This window comes from Triturus cristatus, chromosome 10, assembly GCF_964204655.1.
Source record: "Triturus cristatus chromosome 10, aTriCri1.1, whole genome shotgun sequence".
NCBI lineage: Eukaryota > Metazoa > Chordata > Amphibia > Caudata > Salamandridae > Triturus > Triturus cristatus.
Genome location: NC_140593.1, coordinates 1120875986 through 1120895582, shown reverse-complemented (window position 1 = coordinate 1120895582; position 19597 = coordinate 1120875986). Strand labels below are relative to the sequence as shown.

At 41.0% G+C, this 19597-nt stretch overlaps 1 protein-coding gene across 2 annotated transcripts in view; it reads left to right on the top strand.

Moving 5' to 3' along the window:
* Positions 1-19597, top strand: part of MSLN (mesothelin) — a 177082-nt gene that overhangs the window by 69108 nt on the left and 88377 nt on the right. For both annotated transcript variants that reach the window (XM_085629354.1, XM_085629353.1), the window contains exons 5-7: positions 1212-1239; positions 8335-8419; positions 15469-15630. In XM_085629354.1, the coding sequence (XP_085485480.1) occupies positions 1212-1239; positions 8335-8419; positions 15469-15630 (275 nt within the window). The remainder of the gene's footprint in view (positions 1-1211; positions 1240-8334; positions 8420-15468; positions 15631-19597) is intronic.

Below are 19597 nucleotides of genomic sequence, written 5' to 3'. Positions count from 1 at the left end.
CATGCCAGGGCATTCACTAAAAGCTGTCCTCATTCTTTTCAAGATCTCTGGCTACCTTGTAGCATCTTCTTGAATTTTCCAGGTATTGAATGCATGCCACTAATTTATTTATCTATTCTCTTTTATCAACTCTTTGCTAAATTGTTTTTCTGTATTCGTACCTGATCGTAATTCCTATTTGTTGCTTTTTATACGTTGATACGTTAGCACTTGCTTGACCCTTAGAGTTGGAAAAATAATTTGAGGAGATTGTTCCGGTAGGAAATATTTCACTCAACTCAATCTAGGGAAGGCCTAGAAGGAAGGGGGAAGGAACAAAAGTGCATGAATATGGTTGATTTGTAACAATCAGTCCAAAGATGGGAAGGTTGTATGGCAAACTATGGAGCTTAACACTGTACACTGGCACAAATATCGACTCAAAAATACCAACTACAGACATACTGTCAATGTAATCATACATAGGGGAGTACAGATGAACTATTCGTAACTCAAGATCTACTTACCACGACAATATAGTGGTAGTCGATACTGTGGAGTCGATGTAAGTGCGGGTCAATAGTAACACTCAACATTTTGATAGAACACCAAGAGGAATGCCGGTCCATGGTTCAGATGATATATGACACATTCAACATGAAATAGTATGTGTATTTGTATGTACGTTTGTGACTTAAAAGTACCAAACACATCATCATTGTATATGAAGGCAATTCTACAAGGAGTTGGGAGCTGTGGCGAAGAGAGATACTACATCAAGGTTTAAGGTTTATCATGAAGGGAGAGGATGCTGGGATGAGACTTGTAGGGAGCTTGGAGCAACCAGGAGGGCAGCCGGACAGCAGTTGGCGGGGGGGGGGGGTTGGGGAGGGGTGGGAGTGAGAACTCTTCTGCAGTGATGCTGCAAAAACCTCACCAAGGTGTATGGGAATGCTCCAAGATCACCCAAACTGCCTGCATGGATATTAAATGGCGTCAAAGCTTAACCACCCCGGGTGTTCAATACAATAGAAGGGGACCTACTATGTAAACTGTACATGTGGCATTTGAGTAACTCAATACACATTAATTCTAACATACAACATTCACTAGAGAGGCGAGGTGTTTAGTGCTCTAGAAAATAACTATGATAACAACAAAAGAATCTCAAATAAATGCTGAAGTACAGTTTTTAACCTTTTTGTAACTTTGTACTTATTTGTCACTGACAGAAACAGCCATGTGTGCAAACGTAAAAAGGTAAGTGTGGCCTTGATCTATTATTTTGATTGGACATGTTGATATACCTAAAAGTATGCAATATATGCTTATCCTCCAGATAGTATGAAGTAGTCCTAAATCAAATAGTGAGTTATGAGGCTGCAGACAGACTTAAATGATAGCTGGGACTTGTCACAGAGCTAACGTTGGTGTTGAGGTAATTGAACAATGTTGTTCTGATCTCGCCAAGGGTGTGAGATATATCATGATATCACAATGCTGTGTTTACATATTTATAGTAAAAAAAGTCTGTGTTGAGTGTATGGGAGAGACATGGATATTTTGGAAAAGCTAATCTGCCTCCCATAGTGCCCTACAACAAGAAGCCAACAGAGGGCCTCCAACTGATATTGGCTAAAGGCAGGAAGAAGGACTACTTCATTTTTGAAAATAAAACTAGTTTATATCCACAAATAGAATAGAAAAATGCGTATTTACTCTTACTATCACTCAGTTGCCCAAGAATGTATATTCAAACACAAGAAGCAGCAGCTGAACGAACAATAGAAATAGAACTATGAACAGAAATTGATTCAAAATATTGCATCTTCCGACACATATTGCTGCAACAACTGGTGTGTTAGATTCTCAGACCTCTCCTACATTTGAGTCCAATTCCCTGCAGTTCAGGAAATTCCTCAAAACGTACTTTTTCAAAGCAGCTTGAAAAGGTCCATAGTGGGTAGGGTTAGCCCCGGGAACTTTTTAGCCCATTAGTTAGAGCGAGCCCAGGAGTCATTCCTAGCCACTTGCTCATGCCAGGCAAAAATGTTGAACCACCAGGCACCCCTTTTCACAACACCTTAACCTGAGGAAGATTAAAGGAGGACTGAACCTGCTGTCTGTGACCTGAGATGAGCCCTGAAAAGACTAGACCTGCTCTCTCTTGCACCCAGGGCCAATAAGTAGACTCCAAGTATCATGGGGGTGACACCCTATTTAAGCTTAAAGGACACAACAAGCTACAAGAGCCCTTTTCAAATCTCTAAATACCTCTAGTAATGTCCTGGGGTGCTTCAGAACTGTACTGCTATGGCGGATTGGGACACAAAAGACAGCATCTAATATCTTTAACCAGGACATTCCTGGTTGGTGTATCCGACTTGCGCTTCATTGTGGTCTGTGTCCAATTGCACCTAAGTCCTGGACTATTGCAACCATTGACTATCATTGTAACTATATGTTTCTTGGCGCTATTCCTACTCAAAACGTTTAAAAAATCATATCTCTGGGTCCCTTTTTTGGGATTTTTGTCATTTTCATGCCATATTTTTTCTTAAATTCTACTCTAATCTAATTTGGTTTGGGGTTTGTATTGTTTTGCATTTCGACTTTATTGCTGTTTTGGTACTTTATAAATACTTTATATATTGCTCTAAGTCAAGCCTGTCTGCTCTGTGCCATAGCTTCCAAGGGGTGGAGCTCAGGTTAATTTACTGATATGGAGGGTTCACCGTACAATAGTTGTGATTGTTCCATGAGGTGGATAGTCACCCCATCAAATATTAATCCAATTTCTTACAATCAACAAGGTACAAAGATGTGGAGTTTAGTATGGTAAACCTATTGTTAGAAATGGGATATAAATATTGGGTCCCAGACCCCAAATTCTTAGAATACTTCTGGACTCAAGAGGAACTTCTGCCAAGGTGAAGACCTGGGAAAATTGAAGGAGAAGTACTGCCCCTTTGCTGTGTGCTTTTGGGGTTGGCCTGCAGTGACTGTTTCTACCAAGGAGAAGACCAAGACTTTGCTGTGTGCTGTGTATCCTGCTTGAAGGAGATCTCCAAGGGCTTGTTGTAGGACTTGCCTCCTGTTCTGAAGTCTCAAGGACACAAAGACTTCCTTTCCTCTGTCCTCCTACATCTGGAACTGCTGTGTCAGCTGCCACAAAGGGAAATTGCAACTCTGACGCCGGCGAGCAATGCTGCGACCTGCAACGAAGGCATGGGCACCGCTCGTGAAGAGCACGACGCACACCCTGACTTGCACCACAGCCCTGATGCCTGCCGCACCGTATTGTGTCAGACACTGTCACCGAGGCCTCTGCCTGCACCGGAGCAGAGGGCACTGCTCATGATGCCCAAGATGCGCCGCCCCAACTTGCACAGCAGCCCCGACCTCATTGACGTCGATGCTTCATTATCACAGAGCCGATACTGGACATGGATGACTTCCTGAACCCATCGACACCGCACAGTCGTAAGGAACAAACGCCTCGCCACCACTGCAACATCACCTCCCCGGCAACAGTAAAGAACAGACGTCTCACCTCATCGACAACAGTAAGGAACCGACGCCTCACCTCTCCTGCAAAAGACACACCGATGATGGACAGAATGCAGACCAAATCAAAAATTCACCCCCAATCAATAGATCTGGTTTAAATCCATTGTTCTTTTGCTCGGCATGCCACCCCAGTTTAGACCCAGCCAAATGCAAATCAGTCTTGACCCTGTGCCTCTTGGGAACAGTCCAACCCGAACTGCCAAGGCAGGTCCTCACTGGACCAGAAACAAGCATCCTATGACTGGTTTCGGGGCATCACCCCTCATCAGCCAGACTAGCTTGAATACAGTGGCACAGTGAGCCCGGGAACCAGGTCTGGGCATACCTGGCGCACTTAGAGCGAGAAAGCAAAAGACACACAAACGATGGAAGGAATGCAGAGCAAATTAAACATTCACCCCAGTCAATAGATCTGTGTTGAATCCATCATTCTTTTGCTCACCATGCCACCCCAGTTTAGACCCAGCCATATGCAAATAAGTCTTGACCCTGTGTCTCATGGGAACAGTCCAGCCCGAACTGCCAAGCAAGGTCATCACTGGACCGGAAATAAGCATCCTGGGACCAGTTTTGGGGCATCACCCCTCATCAGCCAGGCTAGCTTAAATCCAGTAGCACAGTGAGCCCGGAACCCACGCCTGGGCATACATGCCGTACTTAGGGCGAGAAAGCAAAAGACACACAGATGATGGACGGAATGCAGAGCAAATCAAACATTCACCCCCATTCAATAGATCTGGGCTAAATCTATTTTTGCTCACCATGTCACCCTAGTTTAGATCCAGCCGTATGCAAATCAGTCTTGACCCTTTGGCTCATCAAAACTGTCCAGCCGAACTGCCTAGCTAGGTCCTCACTGGACCGGAAACAAGCATCCTGGGACCGGTTTCGGGGCATCACCCCTCATCTTCCCATCTTTTTTCATAACTCTTTAGGACTTCCCCAGCTGCAACCTACACAAGGAGTCTGGGCAGAGGATTGAGTCAGATCTATGCGACTAAATAATACAGAAAGTGAGATGAGATGCTCTGGGACATGAAGACACAGGAAGAAGAAGACTAAGAAATACAGGAACTGGAATGCACTTGAACATGATGACATTGTGACCGGAGAGAAGTAAAACACAAAATCTCGAAGAAATGTGGACAGGGAGGACAATGGATACTAAGGCAAGATAATATGAGATATGGACAGATTGGTACAAGACCATTTGTCATTTGTGACAACAAAGCCAAGTCTCCTAAGGTATGTTGCACAATCCAACTCATCTACTAAGCCCTTCGAAGGGACACCTACCATCACAGTCAGTATCATAGTTTTTCAAATGGGCTAGGGGAAGTGGCACAAGAATTGAACTCCTTACAGGAGGAAACCACAACATTGATCAAGATACAGTGCACCACAAAAGGGTAAACACATATAGCAGATTACACCATCCACTACCGAAAGGTGTGGTGCAAGTCTATGATGCCACACACGTATTAAGCAGCATCTTTTGGCAGACTTACAGGCCTTATTTATAGCTGTGGGGGCTATAAATCCCCTTATTTTGAAGCAAACTCTAAATATGGAGTAGAATCCACTGGCTGCATTTCCTCTTCCACAGGGATATTATAGTGGAGGAAATTCAGCCGATGAATTCTCCGGAGTAGAAGGAATTAGAGAAACATTGCACTAAATGAAAATTGAGTAACATAACATCATAACATGCCAATATGGCACTTTGTCATTGGGAATTGAGCTAAGATGGTATTTGGACAAAATATTGAGTTATAAATATCAAAAAGCAGAAATATCGGAAATACAATATTAGGATACATAAATATCATGGTGCAAGAATATCATTGACAAGAATATCATTGTTTGAGGTAATGAAGATAACTTTAAATAAAATCAGGGATTTGATATCTTTTTGAGTAATATAGTGGTTAAAAATATATATTTTAAATTTTGTTAATGTGTTTTAGTAACTATATTCAATTTATGTGTTACTATTCTTTATTTAAATGTTATTAATGTGTTTAAAATATAGTTTGTAATTTTAAGTGATTTAGATTTTTTAATCAAATTGTTTATAGTAATTTATAGTGTATTTGTGGGTTATTGAGTTTGTAGCGGGATAGGGAGTGCAGTTAATTAGGTAGTAATTCACTATTTAATGAATTTTATTTAATGATACTATTGATATTTATTATGTAATACTGATTTTTTTTGGTATATATTATTTGTGGGCTGTTAGGATTGTAGGGTATAGGGTGGGAACTCAATTAAGTAGTAGTTCTTTACCAATTAATTATTAATTAATTCTTTAACTGAGATTTATTATATAATTTATGAAATACCTATATATTTTACTTATATTTTAGTTTTAGTTGCGGGTTGCTAGGGTTATAGGGGTGTAGGCTGGGAAGTTATTTAAGTAATAATTCATTAAAGATTTTACTATTGTTAATTTTGTAATTGCTTTTTATTTATGAAAAATATGGAATACTGATTTATCTTTCTTATATTTTAGTTGCTGGATGCTAAGTTTGTAGGGGCATAGGGGAGGAAGTTAATTAAGTAATGACTAATTATTATTAATCATTATTTGTAAATTAAATAATTTAATTGAATTTTAAATATGAAAATTATGGCATATTGATATATTTTAAATATTTGTTAGTTGTTGGCTGCTAGGTTTGTAGAGGGTATAGGGTGGGAAGTTAATTATGTAATTTTAATTGACAATTAATTATTAATGAATTATTTACTTGATTTTAAATATGTAAATCATGGAATACTTATTTCTTTAATGATATTTTAGGTGTGAGCTGCTAGGTTTGTAGGTATATTGGGTGGGAGCTTAATTAATAAATAAATAACAACTATTTAATATTTGGTAATTATTGAATAGCAATTATATAAATTGACTAATTGTTTTAGTTTTTTAAATATATGTAATGAATTTGAAGTGAAGTGCTTTAAATAGTAAAATTAACCGCAGTCCAGCGCTTTCCTTACTGTTGCACAGACTGCAGTGCTAATAGCAAATTGTACCTCTCTGAAGTCCAACACTTTCCCTACTTTTGTGTTGTTTAGAGTGGAAACAGTAAATGTAACCCATCCAAAGTTACACGCTTTCCCTACTGCTGCACAGACTGGAGTAGGAATGGTAAATTGTAATCCTCCTAAGTCCGACACTTACACTACTGTTGCACCATTTGGACAGGGAATAGTAAATCTTACCCTGCCGAAGTCCAACACTTTCGCTACTGTTGCACAGCCTGGAGTGGGAGTAGTAACTATAACTCCTCCAAAGTCTAATCCTTTCCCTACTGTTGCACTGTTTGGATTGGAAAAAGTAAATGTAACCCCTTTGAAATCCAACACTTTCCCTGCTGTTGCACAGAGTGTAGTGGGAATATTAAATCTAACTCCTCCAGGGTCCAACATTGTCCCTACTGTTGCACTGACTGGAGTAGGGATACTCTATTTAATATTCTTAGAATCCAATAGTTTTCATAATATTGGTTAAATAGATTTCATAGCATTAATTGATTCTTTTGTATATTGTATATTATTTGTTTTTATTTCTAAATTTATTTTACTGTCTATAGTACTTGTTATGAATGTGCTTTTGGGGTTTTAAACTTAATATATATTATAATGATATAGTAAGCAATAAATACAAATGTATGCAATGTAAAATAAATATTTTTATTAATTTGGCTACCATATTTATATATATATATTATATATATATATTATATATATATATATATACACACACATATATATATATATAGTATATTTTTGATAAAAACACAAGCACACATATATATGTATATACGTGTGTGTATGTATATTGTGTGTTTATATAAGTATACGTTTATATATAGTGTTAAATATTAGTGGGATTTATTTCATTTACATTTTACTACATTTGTAGAGTAAAATATTTAACATTTACTACTTTAAACTGTATTTATATTTAAAAAATCAATATATTTCTATATTTGTGGATGATATTTTAGTGTCAACGATATTTCTTTCCGATATTTTGGTACTTACCATTATAACTAGAGGAGCACGATGTTGTGGTACACAATATTTTTAACAGAATATTTTTGTCAACAATATGTTTACCACCATATTGTCTCAGTGATCTGCTGAGATGAATGATTTTGCAAGGGCTACAGATGAGTCCTAGTAAAATGACGTATGCTGAGTGTACAAATGTTTGTAATGTCTAATAGTGACCAAATTATACAGTAATCTACGATCACCAACTAAGAGCAGGCCAAATAAATGGTTCCATAGCTACCAGACCTTGCAGAAGAAAGATTATTTGTGGATAATGAAGGATAGCTTAACAGTAACTCTTGGTGGATTTAGTTAGATATGAATTTCAAAGAGCCAGCCTTGCAGATTTGCAAGATGTGACCAATGGAAACCATAGGCTTTGTACTGGATGCGCAGGAGTTTCCCTAAATCTGATTGGACCATCAAACTCTGCATGTATTGTGAGGAGCTGGGTGCTTGTGGATGGCCTTGTATTTTGAGTATTTGTTCCAGGAAGAACATTGTTTGTGTGGTTATATTTGACCTTCATTTCTGTTATCCATACACTTTCTATTAGTATTTGTCTGCAGTTTGGCATTTTCCAACAGCACCAATGAGTTTAACTGCATTGAGCATAAATTAGTGATCTGAGACTTACAGTATCTTAAGGAAACACTGATCTATTAGTTATAGACATGTTGCTCCATGAGTTTCTGATTTCCACCTTCTTTCTTTTTCCAGATTAACATCACCAGAGCTTCTGGAGGTGATTCTCAGTGGGGATTCTACCTGCACGTTTAGTTTTGCGGAATACGCCTGCTCAGAGGTGAGTTTAACCATCTTACTGTGTGTGTAAGAAAAATGCTTGATTGATGATTCAAATGAAAAGGAGGACAATTGTGAAAACTCATTTTCTTGGCACAGAATGCCCACTTACGACCTGCATGCATTAACATGTGCAGAATTCTTTAGCAGGGCAACTTATCACATGATTGAATTTGTCAATATTATTATAAGAATTCTTAAAAGTTTATAAAATCTTATTATTCTGCATCCGAGAGCCAAGGCAGAGTCATAATTCTCACCTGTTTCGCTGCATGCACCTAGTAAGGCACAGGGAACAGGAGATGTCTAGAGTGGACCTGTGTATTAAACCTGTGTGTCTTCCGTGCTCTACACCAACTGCTTCTGCACTCCCTTTGCATTCACCTCCAGTAACTCTAGATGCTGTCTTGGGTTCAGCTGAATTATATTCTCTACACATTCAGGTGAGACAGACCAGATATCTTGCTTCTGACATTAGCCTTTTTTTCTGAACAAGAACACAGAGCCTCTTCAGACTCAAAAGGTGAATTTTGTACTGACCAAAAGGATCCCCTTACCTCACTATGGTGTCCATGGGAGTAGCAGGCATCCCTTAAAGTCCAGGTGGTTTTGCAGATTGGACCCATAGGGTCCATGGCAAGACAGGGGTTGTAGCTCAGCTCTTACCTCTCCAGCAGGTCAGGACACTGGATGCAGGTAACAGGATAACAGCCTTCCTCTTTTGTGTAGGTGTGCAAAAATGGTGATGTCCTTTAATGCAGTCCTCTATTCAGACATTGCACCTTACTGATCATAGGCTAGCTGCAGGAAGTGGCTTTGTCCAGGAAAGGTGGACACAAAAGAGTGTTTCTTCAGCAGAGAGCGAGGGATAGTACTGCATTGGAAAATGCAGGGAATGGGAGATAGCTGATCTGACTTAATATTATGAAGTATCCAGCAACCTTAAGGGTGACATACACATGGGGGAACTTCAGCTTGGGGCAGTTCGCTCCTCCTATATTCAAGCACTATTTGTATCCTCCTCTTGCAACCTATTCAGTTGGGGACTCAAGTCACAGTTGGAATTGGTTTTCTCCTTTTCGTTTGTTCTGGGATCACCACACTAGTCTCAATACACAAATGTACACTATTTAGATGTAGCAAACATTACAGGAACGTGGTAGAGCCAACTCACCCTGCAATGTGTTACGGGCAAGAAAAATATAACCCACCTTGAGGTGGGCACAAGTTCGTGAAGTGGGAAAATGGGAATACTGTCGGATGGTTTCTGATAGGTCATCTTCAGAGTTCTAGAACCAAAGACAAGAAAATAATAGGAATGCTAGAGTTGGATATGATGTTGTGAGCAATATCCCTACCAAATTCGGCTTCCTCCACAAATGTGTCACAATCTTTTTCTGTGTCTTCGTAATGTTTGCAAAATCAACATGCTTGTATCCAAAACATGAGGCTGGCTTAGCTTCCCAATCAGCCAGATTTTTTGGGGGGTAATGACAATCAGCGCGCAGGTCTTGTTGACGTCATTAAATCTAAGCTTGTTTTACTTTCACTTCATCAGTTCTCTTCGGAATATCACACTCCTGAGCACTAATTATGTTGTAGGAGGTTTCATTAGAAAAGGAGGAATCACCCCTTTCCAATGATATATCTGCCCGGTAGATCCCTGCTTAGGGATTGCCACAGGAGAGTGAAACCCAAGCAGGGATACACCTACAAGACACCAGGTATTTGGGCGAGTGGCCCCATAGGCAGGGACTTGTGCTCGGCCTGAACCCCCAAATGTTCAGTCTTTCTGCCCCCCCACCCCAGGGGGCAGATGGGGTGATTACCCCAATCTGTCTTCCGATGTAGAAAACCCAGTAGAAAACAGGGATAATCAAACAATTAGAAAAATGGATAGGTGGAGGCCATGCCCACTTCTCATTTAAGGGGCAAACAGTCTTTCTGCCCCCCCCCCAATGTTTCTCCCCCAGAAAGCCCACTAGACACCAGATAAAGATAAAGAAAAAAAAACATATGGGTGGGGGCTGTCCACCATGGCCCTGGCCATGTTCCCACCCCAAAAAAGGGAGCAACAGTCTTTCTGCTCCCCCTGTAGGCCGGATGGGAACAATTATGCCCAATCTGCCTCCAGGGGGGCAGAAAGCCCACTGCACACAATGGATAAAACAAATATATAAAAAGTAGGGACTGAGGTCTGCCAATCAAGGGCACGTCCATGCCCCCACCCCAAAGAGGGTGCAACAGTATTTCTGTGTGGGAGGCAAATTGGAGGTTAGCCCTAATCTGCCTCACCTGGGGGGAGCAGAAAGCCACTAGACAGTAGGGAATTCAAAACGGTGCCAAAACAAACAAAAAGAGGGTGCAGCATACCCTGACATCGAGCCATGCCCCTATCCCGGAAGGGGCAATAGTGTCTTTCTGCCCCATCTTTGCAGATAGGAGGTTTGTCCCAATTGGGGAGGTTGCCCCAAAGCTGCTCCTCCCCAGGGGATAGAAAGCCCACTACAGACCAGGAATTTTGCATTTGGGGCAAAAGAAAGGGGTGAGTGTGTGGCACTCTGGCATTGGCCACATCCCCACCTCAAAAGGGACAGACATGGGGTTTGTTCCCAATTTGGGTGAAGAAAGCCCACTAGACTCCAGAGAATTCAAAATCGTGCCAGACACAAACAAAAGTCGTGGCGGACCACCCTGGCATTGAGCCATACATTCGCCCCATAAGGGGCAGTAGTGTCCTTTTGCCCCCTCCGGGCAGAATGGAGGTTTGCCCCAATTGGGGAGGCTGCCCGAAAGCCCCTCACCCCCCGGTGGGGTAGAAAGTCCACTAGACACAAGGGATTTTGCATTTGGGCAAAATATAGGGGTGCAGGCTTTTCACTCTGGCATTGGCCGAACCCCCACCCCAAAACATGCCAACCCAGTCTTTCTCTCCCACAGGGGCAGACCGGGGTTTCCCCCAATTTGCTCTGAGGGGCCAAAAAAAACACTGTATGGCAGGAATATATATATATTTATATAAAATATTGGTGTGGATCTGGCCCATCTTAACATCAGGCCCACCCTTGCCCTAAAGCCTCAACATTCTTTCTGCTCTCCTGCGGACTAAAACATCCCATCTTAATGGCAAGCAAGAGGACATTTGACTCTTTTAGTTGTTTTTAGATATGGGTCAAGAGAGTGGGGCTAAATCCCAATATTGTTCCACTTGCCATGGTGAATGGCTGCACTTTTTGGGCTTGGGTAGGCCGCCACCTGGGGAAACCTACCAGACCCAGACATTTCCGAAAACTAGACACCCGGGGGAGTCTAGGGTGGTGTGCTTCGTGTGGATCCCACAACATTTTCTTACCCACAATTCCAGGCAAATATCCAACTTTGCTTCAAGTCACACATTTTCCTTTCATTTCTGTGAAGTAAACTTCTGCAGTCCACTGGGATCTAGAAAATTGTTACCACCCAGCATTCCCCCACTTGTTCCAATGGAAAAACAACTTATCTCGTTAAATAAAGCTACTTGTGTGGCTGAACCGAGTGCCTGTGACAAGACTGGATCAAACCTGGGGCAATGGTAGTCCTCACAAGGATCCAAAATGACCCCTTTCTGAATTCAGAATTTTGTCTAACTTTCAGAAATCTGTAGCTTTCTGAGATCCCCCATGGGTTTCACACCAGTTTCCACCACAAACTGGAAGTAGGTTGAAAGTACAAAAATTCAGAAAAAATCAGCTACCGCTTAGAAAAATGGAGAACGAAAAACTGTGGTAAAAAGCTGGTTTCCCCATACAGTTCTGCATGTTCCTGAAAGGTGGGAAAATGGTGACTTTAGCACAGCAAATTATTTGTTGATGCCATTTTTAGAAAAAAAAGCCAGGCACTTTGTTTTGCAAGGCACTTCTATCCTATTTTTCACAAAAAACTAAAAAACGTTTCTCGGGACCCACCATGGGAATGCACAAAACCTAGACAGATACCTTTAGAATTCACTGAATGTTGGGAAAAAGGGTGCAAATTTGGCATCGATACTGGAAAAAACGTTATGGAGGCCTAAGCTTACCCCAAATAGCCAAAAAAGGGCTCAACATTGGGGTGAAAACGCCTTGGCTGTTAAGGGGTTAATCACATGTCAACTCCTGTTGCTGTTTTACCCAAAATGATACCTTACAAACACAGATTGAGTGGCAACTATCCCAAATAACAAAAAAAAAGTACCTTCAAAAGCAACCCACCAGCTTTCATTGCTACTTTATCCATAAAGATAACTCATGAAGGAAAGCAGCTACCAATCAAAATGGTATTTTAGAACTTTGAAGATTCCAAATTCTTCCAATCTAGCTTACCTCTAAGCCACAAACAAATTCAGGATATTAGCACACTACAGTACCAAAGACCAATCTGCATGCGCCAGCAAAAGCGCGTTTGCAAAAAAACAAAAAAAACACCAACACAATCATCACTTCTCATAAAACCTTCTTTGCAGTTAGCAACTAGTGTGAATAGTGTTAAAGGAAAGCATTGCCTATACCTTAAATGAGTCTTACAGTCTCCACCCTGAGATGTTGACAGACTTCCAAAACGACAACAGCGGAAAACGTCCTTTAGCAAAAAGACTGGAAAGCGCACCACATCAGGAAACGTCCTGGTGGAAAAACAGGAAGAAGGTTAAGCTACAACAAAAACGAAACTAGAAATCCTTCCTCCAGGTTCACTACTCTCTGTCTGATTTCCACAAGCATCATTTACAGGCATTGGTCCTTTGAATCCCCAGCTTTGTGATGTCCTGTCTTTTTCTCTTGTTATGGGTCTACTCAGAGTAGTAGGCTGAAATGCTCATTTATGTTTATGAAATGGAATGAGCAATCTTCTTTTTTGCTGTTTCCAGGAGTTTTTTCCATTTACTAGTTGCAGAGAAGGGTAATATTATGGGTCTCTGATCTTACATATCTCAGATTCTAATTCTGACACTGTGCTCAATTTAAATAGAGAGCAAGGTCCAAGTTAGTATTTAGTGCCTCTTGTATCCATCTTAGAAGAAAGCTCATCATATGATCTTGTTCTTCCTTTTCTGCTAATCTCAAAAAGGTAGGGGCAAATTTACTTAGAATTCATGGAACGCAGTGTAGCAAGGCGTGTTGATGCACTGAGTTGCATGACTGGGGAGAGCTGAAAAGCTTAAATGTGAGTATCAGGGCACTCCTCTTGATGTAACGTCAATGATCCTGTTTCAGACATAAATGGTGTGGTCATGGGGTGTCTCCTTCTGATCCTAGGTATGAATTCAGAGTGTCCTAATAGCACTAGTCCTGAACTAGGATAGTGTCTCCCCTTTGGCACCACCTGTTGTCGCCAGTGGGTTTCGTAGTTTAATCCTTGAATTCAAACTCATTCATCATGATGAGTAAACCATTTGTAATCCATTTATAATCAAGTCAACTGAGTTCCTAAATGCTATTCCATGTTTTCATTTTCATGAATTTATTATAAACACATTGTTCTCCTTCTCTTGAGTTTTATATAGCGCCAAAGGAGCATTCCAAATTCCCTGTGTGAATTAGTGTACTTCAAATTCAATTCAAAGGGGATTATAATGTGTACTCATCAAGATGAAGGTGTTTGGATTCAAGGATTGAACTAAGAAACCCATTGGGGGCAACAGGTGGTGCCAAACGGGAGTCACTATCCTAGTTCACGACTAGTGCTGTTGGGAAACAGGGAGCTGAAAAGCGTCATAGCAAATAAGATATGACACTCTTCAGCTCTCTTCCTGCGCTGGTGCACACGAGGCTGCCTACCACCAACGCAGGCAGCCTTGCACCATGGTGCAAGTGTGCCTGTGTTACAGGCAGGTTTATTTTTGTGCAGAAAGAGACACCTTCATGCAGAACAACAACAATTCCCTGAGGCGTATTCCTCTTTCTATGTGTGCTGGAGAATACAGCAGACATAGAAAGCGGTTGCAACAAGGAGAAATAAATATATTTGTCCTCATTACGCCTCACTGGGGAATGTTAGCATTTTGACGCATTCTCAGGTTAAGTAGCTTCAGGAAATCTGTGAATCCACCAAAATGCAACATATATGGGTGGATGCATGGGAACGCCCATTCTCCACCCATAAAATGCCTTTCCAATGCAAGGCAGCACAGTGGCTTTGCTTAGTGGCTTAATAAATGGCAAAAAAGATTTCCATCCGAGCTGCGCCAAAAATGTGACACAACCCTGCTGGACAACCATAGTAAATTGGCTCCTACATCTTTGTGCCAATTTTTGTCTTGACACTTTTCCTACCAGTGTATTTTCCAAGCCTGAAATATGGGGGATTGGTACTTCATCTTTCATCTTGTCCAGTTTCTTTCACATAATCATGGTATAGAAATATTGAGGGCAAACCATCAAAACTGAATTATTGAAAGGTAAGTATAGAATTTCCATACCTAACTCTGCATATATGTACCTTGACAATATATATATATATCTTAAAGATATGTAAATGTGGAGTTAGGAATAGTAAATCTATTCTTCCTCTATAAGCACTTGGCTTTCAATATTTTGGCCTTCAATATTTTTTGCACAATAGCAAATATATCACATGACAGACATTTTGTGCCCTAAATATGTTTTAAGATTATATTGTTCCATTGGGTGTTGATTATAAATTACTTATTCCAATGGGCCAATATGTTTGCAAACAATATTAAAGGGGTGATGTTTTTGTCAAACATTATATTGAGTTATGATATTCTCACACCATATCATCATTGCACGGTGTGTTTAACCAAACACGTATACTTCAGCTCTAAGATGTAGTTATTTATATACATTTTCAGATGTCACTGTATTCACAGGTTTCAGCATTCTTGATAACAAATATCTTTATTAATATCAGCAGCTTTTTTGATGGTTGATGCAGGACCTGCAACAGTTCATTACCGTTGGCAAAAACCCTTGGAAGTTGGACACGCGTGAATGCTCAGTTTGGACCAAGCCTAAGAGTTGATCACCATTTACAAACTCCAAGTTGTTTACAAGACATTTCATTTTGTATTTCCAGCGTGCTGTGCATGCCACTTTGAGTAAAGGACTCGTGATTCAACTAGGAACCTGTTATGACAATGTGACGGTGCTGCAATTGGATCCCCAGATGTCAGTCCTGATGTTTTCAAGATTTGCAAATTCCGCCTTTGACCAAACTCTAGCCGTTTACCAACAGCAGGTAGGCTTCAATCTCAAAGGACTTAATGGAAATGTGAGCAGCTAGTACATTTTTTAAGGAAAGAAACTGATTGCCATGATGGGGACTCTGTAGCAGTTTACAATGTCACTGTGGCTGGTTTTGTGTGAGAATGCTTTAGAGCGACTAAAACTATTTTAAAGTCTGTGAGGCTCTTAAGATTTGCAAAGCCTGAGACTAGTTTCCAGAGAGTGGAGCACTACTGTGGATAAGGAGTGCTTTACAACTGGTTGTGAGTGAGATTGCCATGCAATGAGTGGGACCTTATCATATTCTGAGACACTGGTATGTCCAAGACTCTCTTCCTGTGAAAAGACTAGTCGATAATGACTCCAACTCAGAAGTCGGACGTATGTCAAATAGAAGGAATGCTTGAAAACGGGAAACAACCTTTACACCGCGGTCATTACACCATGATACCTTTACAACGCGGTAATTACAACGACCACGTTGTTACAACGCAGTACCATTACAACGCAAGTAGTTACAACGACTTGCTCTAGATGGCGTGCTGGATTTAGGAATAGTATAATTTACTATTCCAACACCTTCCCTACTGTTGCACACACTGGAGTTGGAATAGTAAATTATACTATTCCTAAGTCCAACGCGCCATCTAGAGCAAGTAGTTGTAACAACTTGCGTTGTAGTGGTACTGCGTTGTAACAACGCGGTTGTTGTAACAACCGCGTTGTAAAAGCACGCGATGTAATGACTCGCGTTGTGAAGAGACATATTCCTTAAAAACAGGTTCTTATAAACCTTACAGGAAATAGTCTGACCTGGTGCCACATTTCGAGGTTCAGACACGAGTTGAGTGATACATGACAAAATGCTAAGTTATCTGAACCTTCTGGGAGAGGATTAAGATGTGTTTTAGAGGAGTTGGTGAAAGAATTTGATAATGCGTACATAAATATATTGTACCAGTTATAGGAGTTACAGAACTGATGACAACTTTATTACTTATTCTGTCCCATAAACAAAAGGAAACATTTCTGAGCTTCTATCTCGGTGTAGTGGACACCTCATTTATTTTCAATTGAAATCTCCATGTTCAGTATGTTCATAGCGGAGTGCAATAAGAGAGTTTCAAATTCAGAGTAAAATCCACACTGCAAGTAAGTTTCATAGCCAGAAACCTTGGAGTTTTTATCGACTCAGGGATGAGATTGCTCTTCCTGAGATGGATCAGGAACATGCTTCCCTAAATCCCATGTAAACATCAGGCAAGGTTGGTGATTTTATGATGTCTAGTATGACACAATATGACCACTGATACACTGACACTCCTCTATAGTAATGGCAGCACAGCTGTTCAAGGAAAGGATGGTAAAGACAACAGTCAAACCCTCTTGGATTGTTGAGCCACCAAATAGTAACATCCAATTCGGTTTCCATTACATCCAGAATGGATATCAGTGAGGCCAATTTACTTAGAAATACAGTTAGTGGGAATTAGCTCATGATTGTCGGTGAAGCAAAACAGCTAAGAGCTGCCACAGAACCTTTTTCACAATTTCAAACATCGCGCAGGGGCACCTGTTCACTATTGCAAACAAGGCTCCATAAAGGCTGTTGGCAATCTCAAAGGGTCCAGAGGAAGGCAAAGAAACTAATGACTCAAGACTTCTAAAGTACTTAGAAGATGCAACTAGGAGGATTGTGGCCTAAATTCATAGCCTGCGAAAAGAAGGTACAATGAAAGTTCCAAATTAGAGATCTGCTAGTTCGCTCACCGGTGATAAGGCCCACCCCTACAGACTGCTCAAACTGCTTCCCCCCACCTCCACTCACAAAGGTAACAGACTCCACTTCTTTGGCTAAGAGGAAGCAAAATCACTTCACATCAAATAACAACCACTGCAAAGCATTAACATTGCACCATTCACAATATACTAAAATACACAACAAACATGAACGTGATAAATGAAAATTGCAGACATCCTAGTTACAGCCCACTTTGGGGGTCAGCATAGTACAGAAAGACCAGATGATGAAATTGCATTTCACACATCCCCAACACCTCAGAAGACCCCATAGAGAATTGGTCCCTGCCAGGGCATCCTATAACTCTTGGTCATGCCCCACTTAATCTCCAGGGTACCATTTGAGGAACCTGGAGCCCTTAGAATCACAGTGTAGTTATTTGGCTTACAATAGGCCACACGGAGGGGAGGTCATTGGCGCATACTCCCACCAAGAATATTTCTTCCATCAATCGTCCCAAACTTGTTATTCAGCTTACCAAGGGCTGTCAAAGTAGCAAATTAGAGGTTGGTGGGTTGCAAAGTCCCCTGGCGACCACTGTGACACAGCAAAGACGGGACAAAGAGTAGGCCTCCAGGAGGCAACCCACATTTAAAGCCTCTGGTGCCTGCATCGCATTCCCCGTGATTGTTTCCAGCCACCACCCTCTATGGGAGTGTTTAGTGACGCCCACCAGCAAATGGCAATGGGTTCATGCCATAGTGTTCTCACTTGTGCAATGCTGATGGGGCCCACCATTACGGACTGTTCAAACTGCTTTGCCCCACCTCCCACCATAATGACAATGGACTCCACTTCTTGTGTTAGGACTAAGCTAATTTACTTCGCATTAAACAAGGTGGCATAATAACCACGGCAGAATATTAACATTGCACCATGCGCAATAGAGCAAAATACACAGCAAACATGACCACTGTAAATAAAAATTGCACATATCCTTTTTGCATCCCTTTTTAGGTCAGCATAGTACAGAAAGATCATATGACAAAGTTACAGGTCAAACATCCCTGACACCTCCAGAGACCGCAAAGCGCCTTGGTTCCTGCTGGAGGTATCCAGTGACTCTTGGTCATGGCCAACATAATCTCTGGGATACCCGAGGTAAAGCTGGAAGTGGTGGGCCACCAGCAGGCCTGCCCCCTGCAATTAGCCTTACCCCTCAAAAGCTTCTCCTGAAGGAGGCGCCATCTGGGCAACCTAAAGCCCTCAAGAATCACAGTGGCATTATTCATCTTACAATGGGCCAGAGGAAGAAGAGGTCAATGGCACATCTGCTGTCCCTCACCAAGAATTTTGTTTTTCCATCAATCGCCCCAAGCTTGCTTGGAGAGTCTAAGTTCATCATATGTGTGACAAAGGCGCAAGCAAAGATTAATATTAGAGACCTGCTCACAATCGCTTTTAATTGGAAATAATGTCTTCTCCTTTAGTGCTGTCTCAAAGAGTTCATACACAATATCAGCAAACCAAAAGGTGGTTATCTCAATAATAGATATTGTGTCAAATTGTCATAGAAACAATTTGAATCAAGTTAGAATGATTTTCGATCTCTTGCCAAACGAGTATCGTAAATGTGGAATCCAGTGCAGATCAAAGGCTGTATATTTCAAACACGGTTTCATTGATTCAGCGACCAGCGACATTATCTTAAATTCTACACAGAGTTGGGGTAGGAACTTCCTGGATAATTTGAAGTAATCTGCATGAAAGGGAACAGAGCAAAGTCTGTCTGTGAACACCTATGAACTATTCGTTCATGAAGTAAGAAATTTAATTAAATCACTTTACGCAATTAAGTGATTGGGGGGAGTAGCAAGTTTCCCCTCCTACAGTGTGGTACCAGAATATTGTGGACTTAATACAATCTTACAAAAATATTGCCTCCCTAATATCAGATGTAAAAGATTAACATCATAAATACCATCTAACAAAAATATTGCCTCCCTAATATCAGTGGTAAAAGATTAACATCATAAATACCATCTAACAAAAATATTGCCTCCCTAATATCAGTTACAACAAACAAATGATGGACGGAATGCTGACAATGCAGACATTCTCCCCCAGTCAACAGATCTGGGTTAAATCCATCGTTCTTTTGCCCACTACGCCACCCCAGTTTAGACATGGCCATATGCAAATCAGTCTTGACCCTGTGCCTCTTGGGAACAGTCCAGCC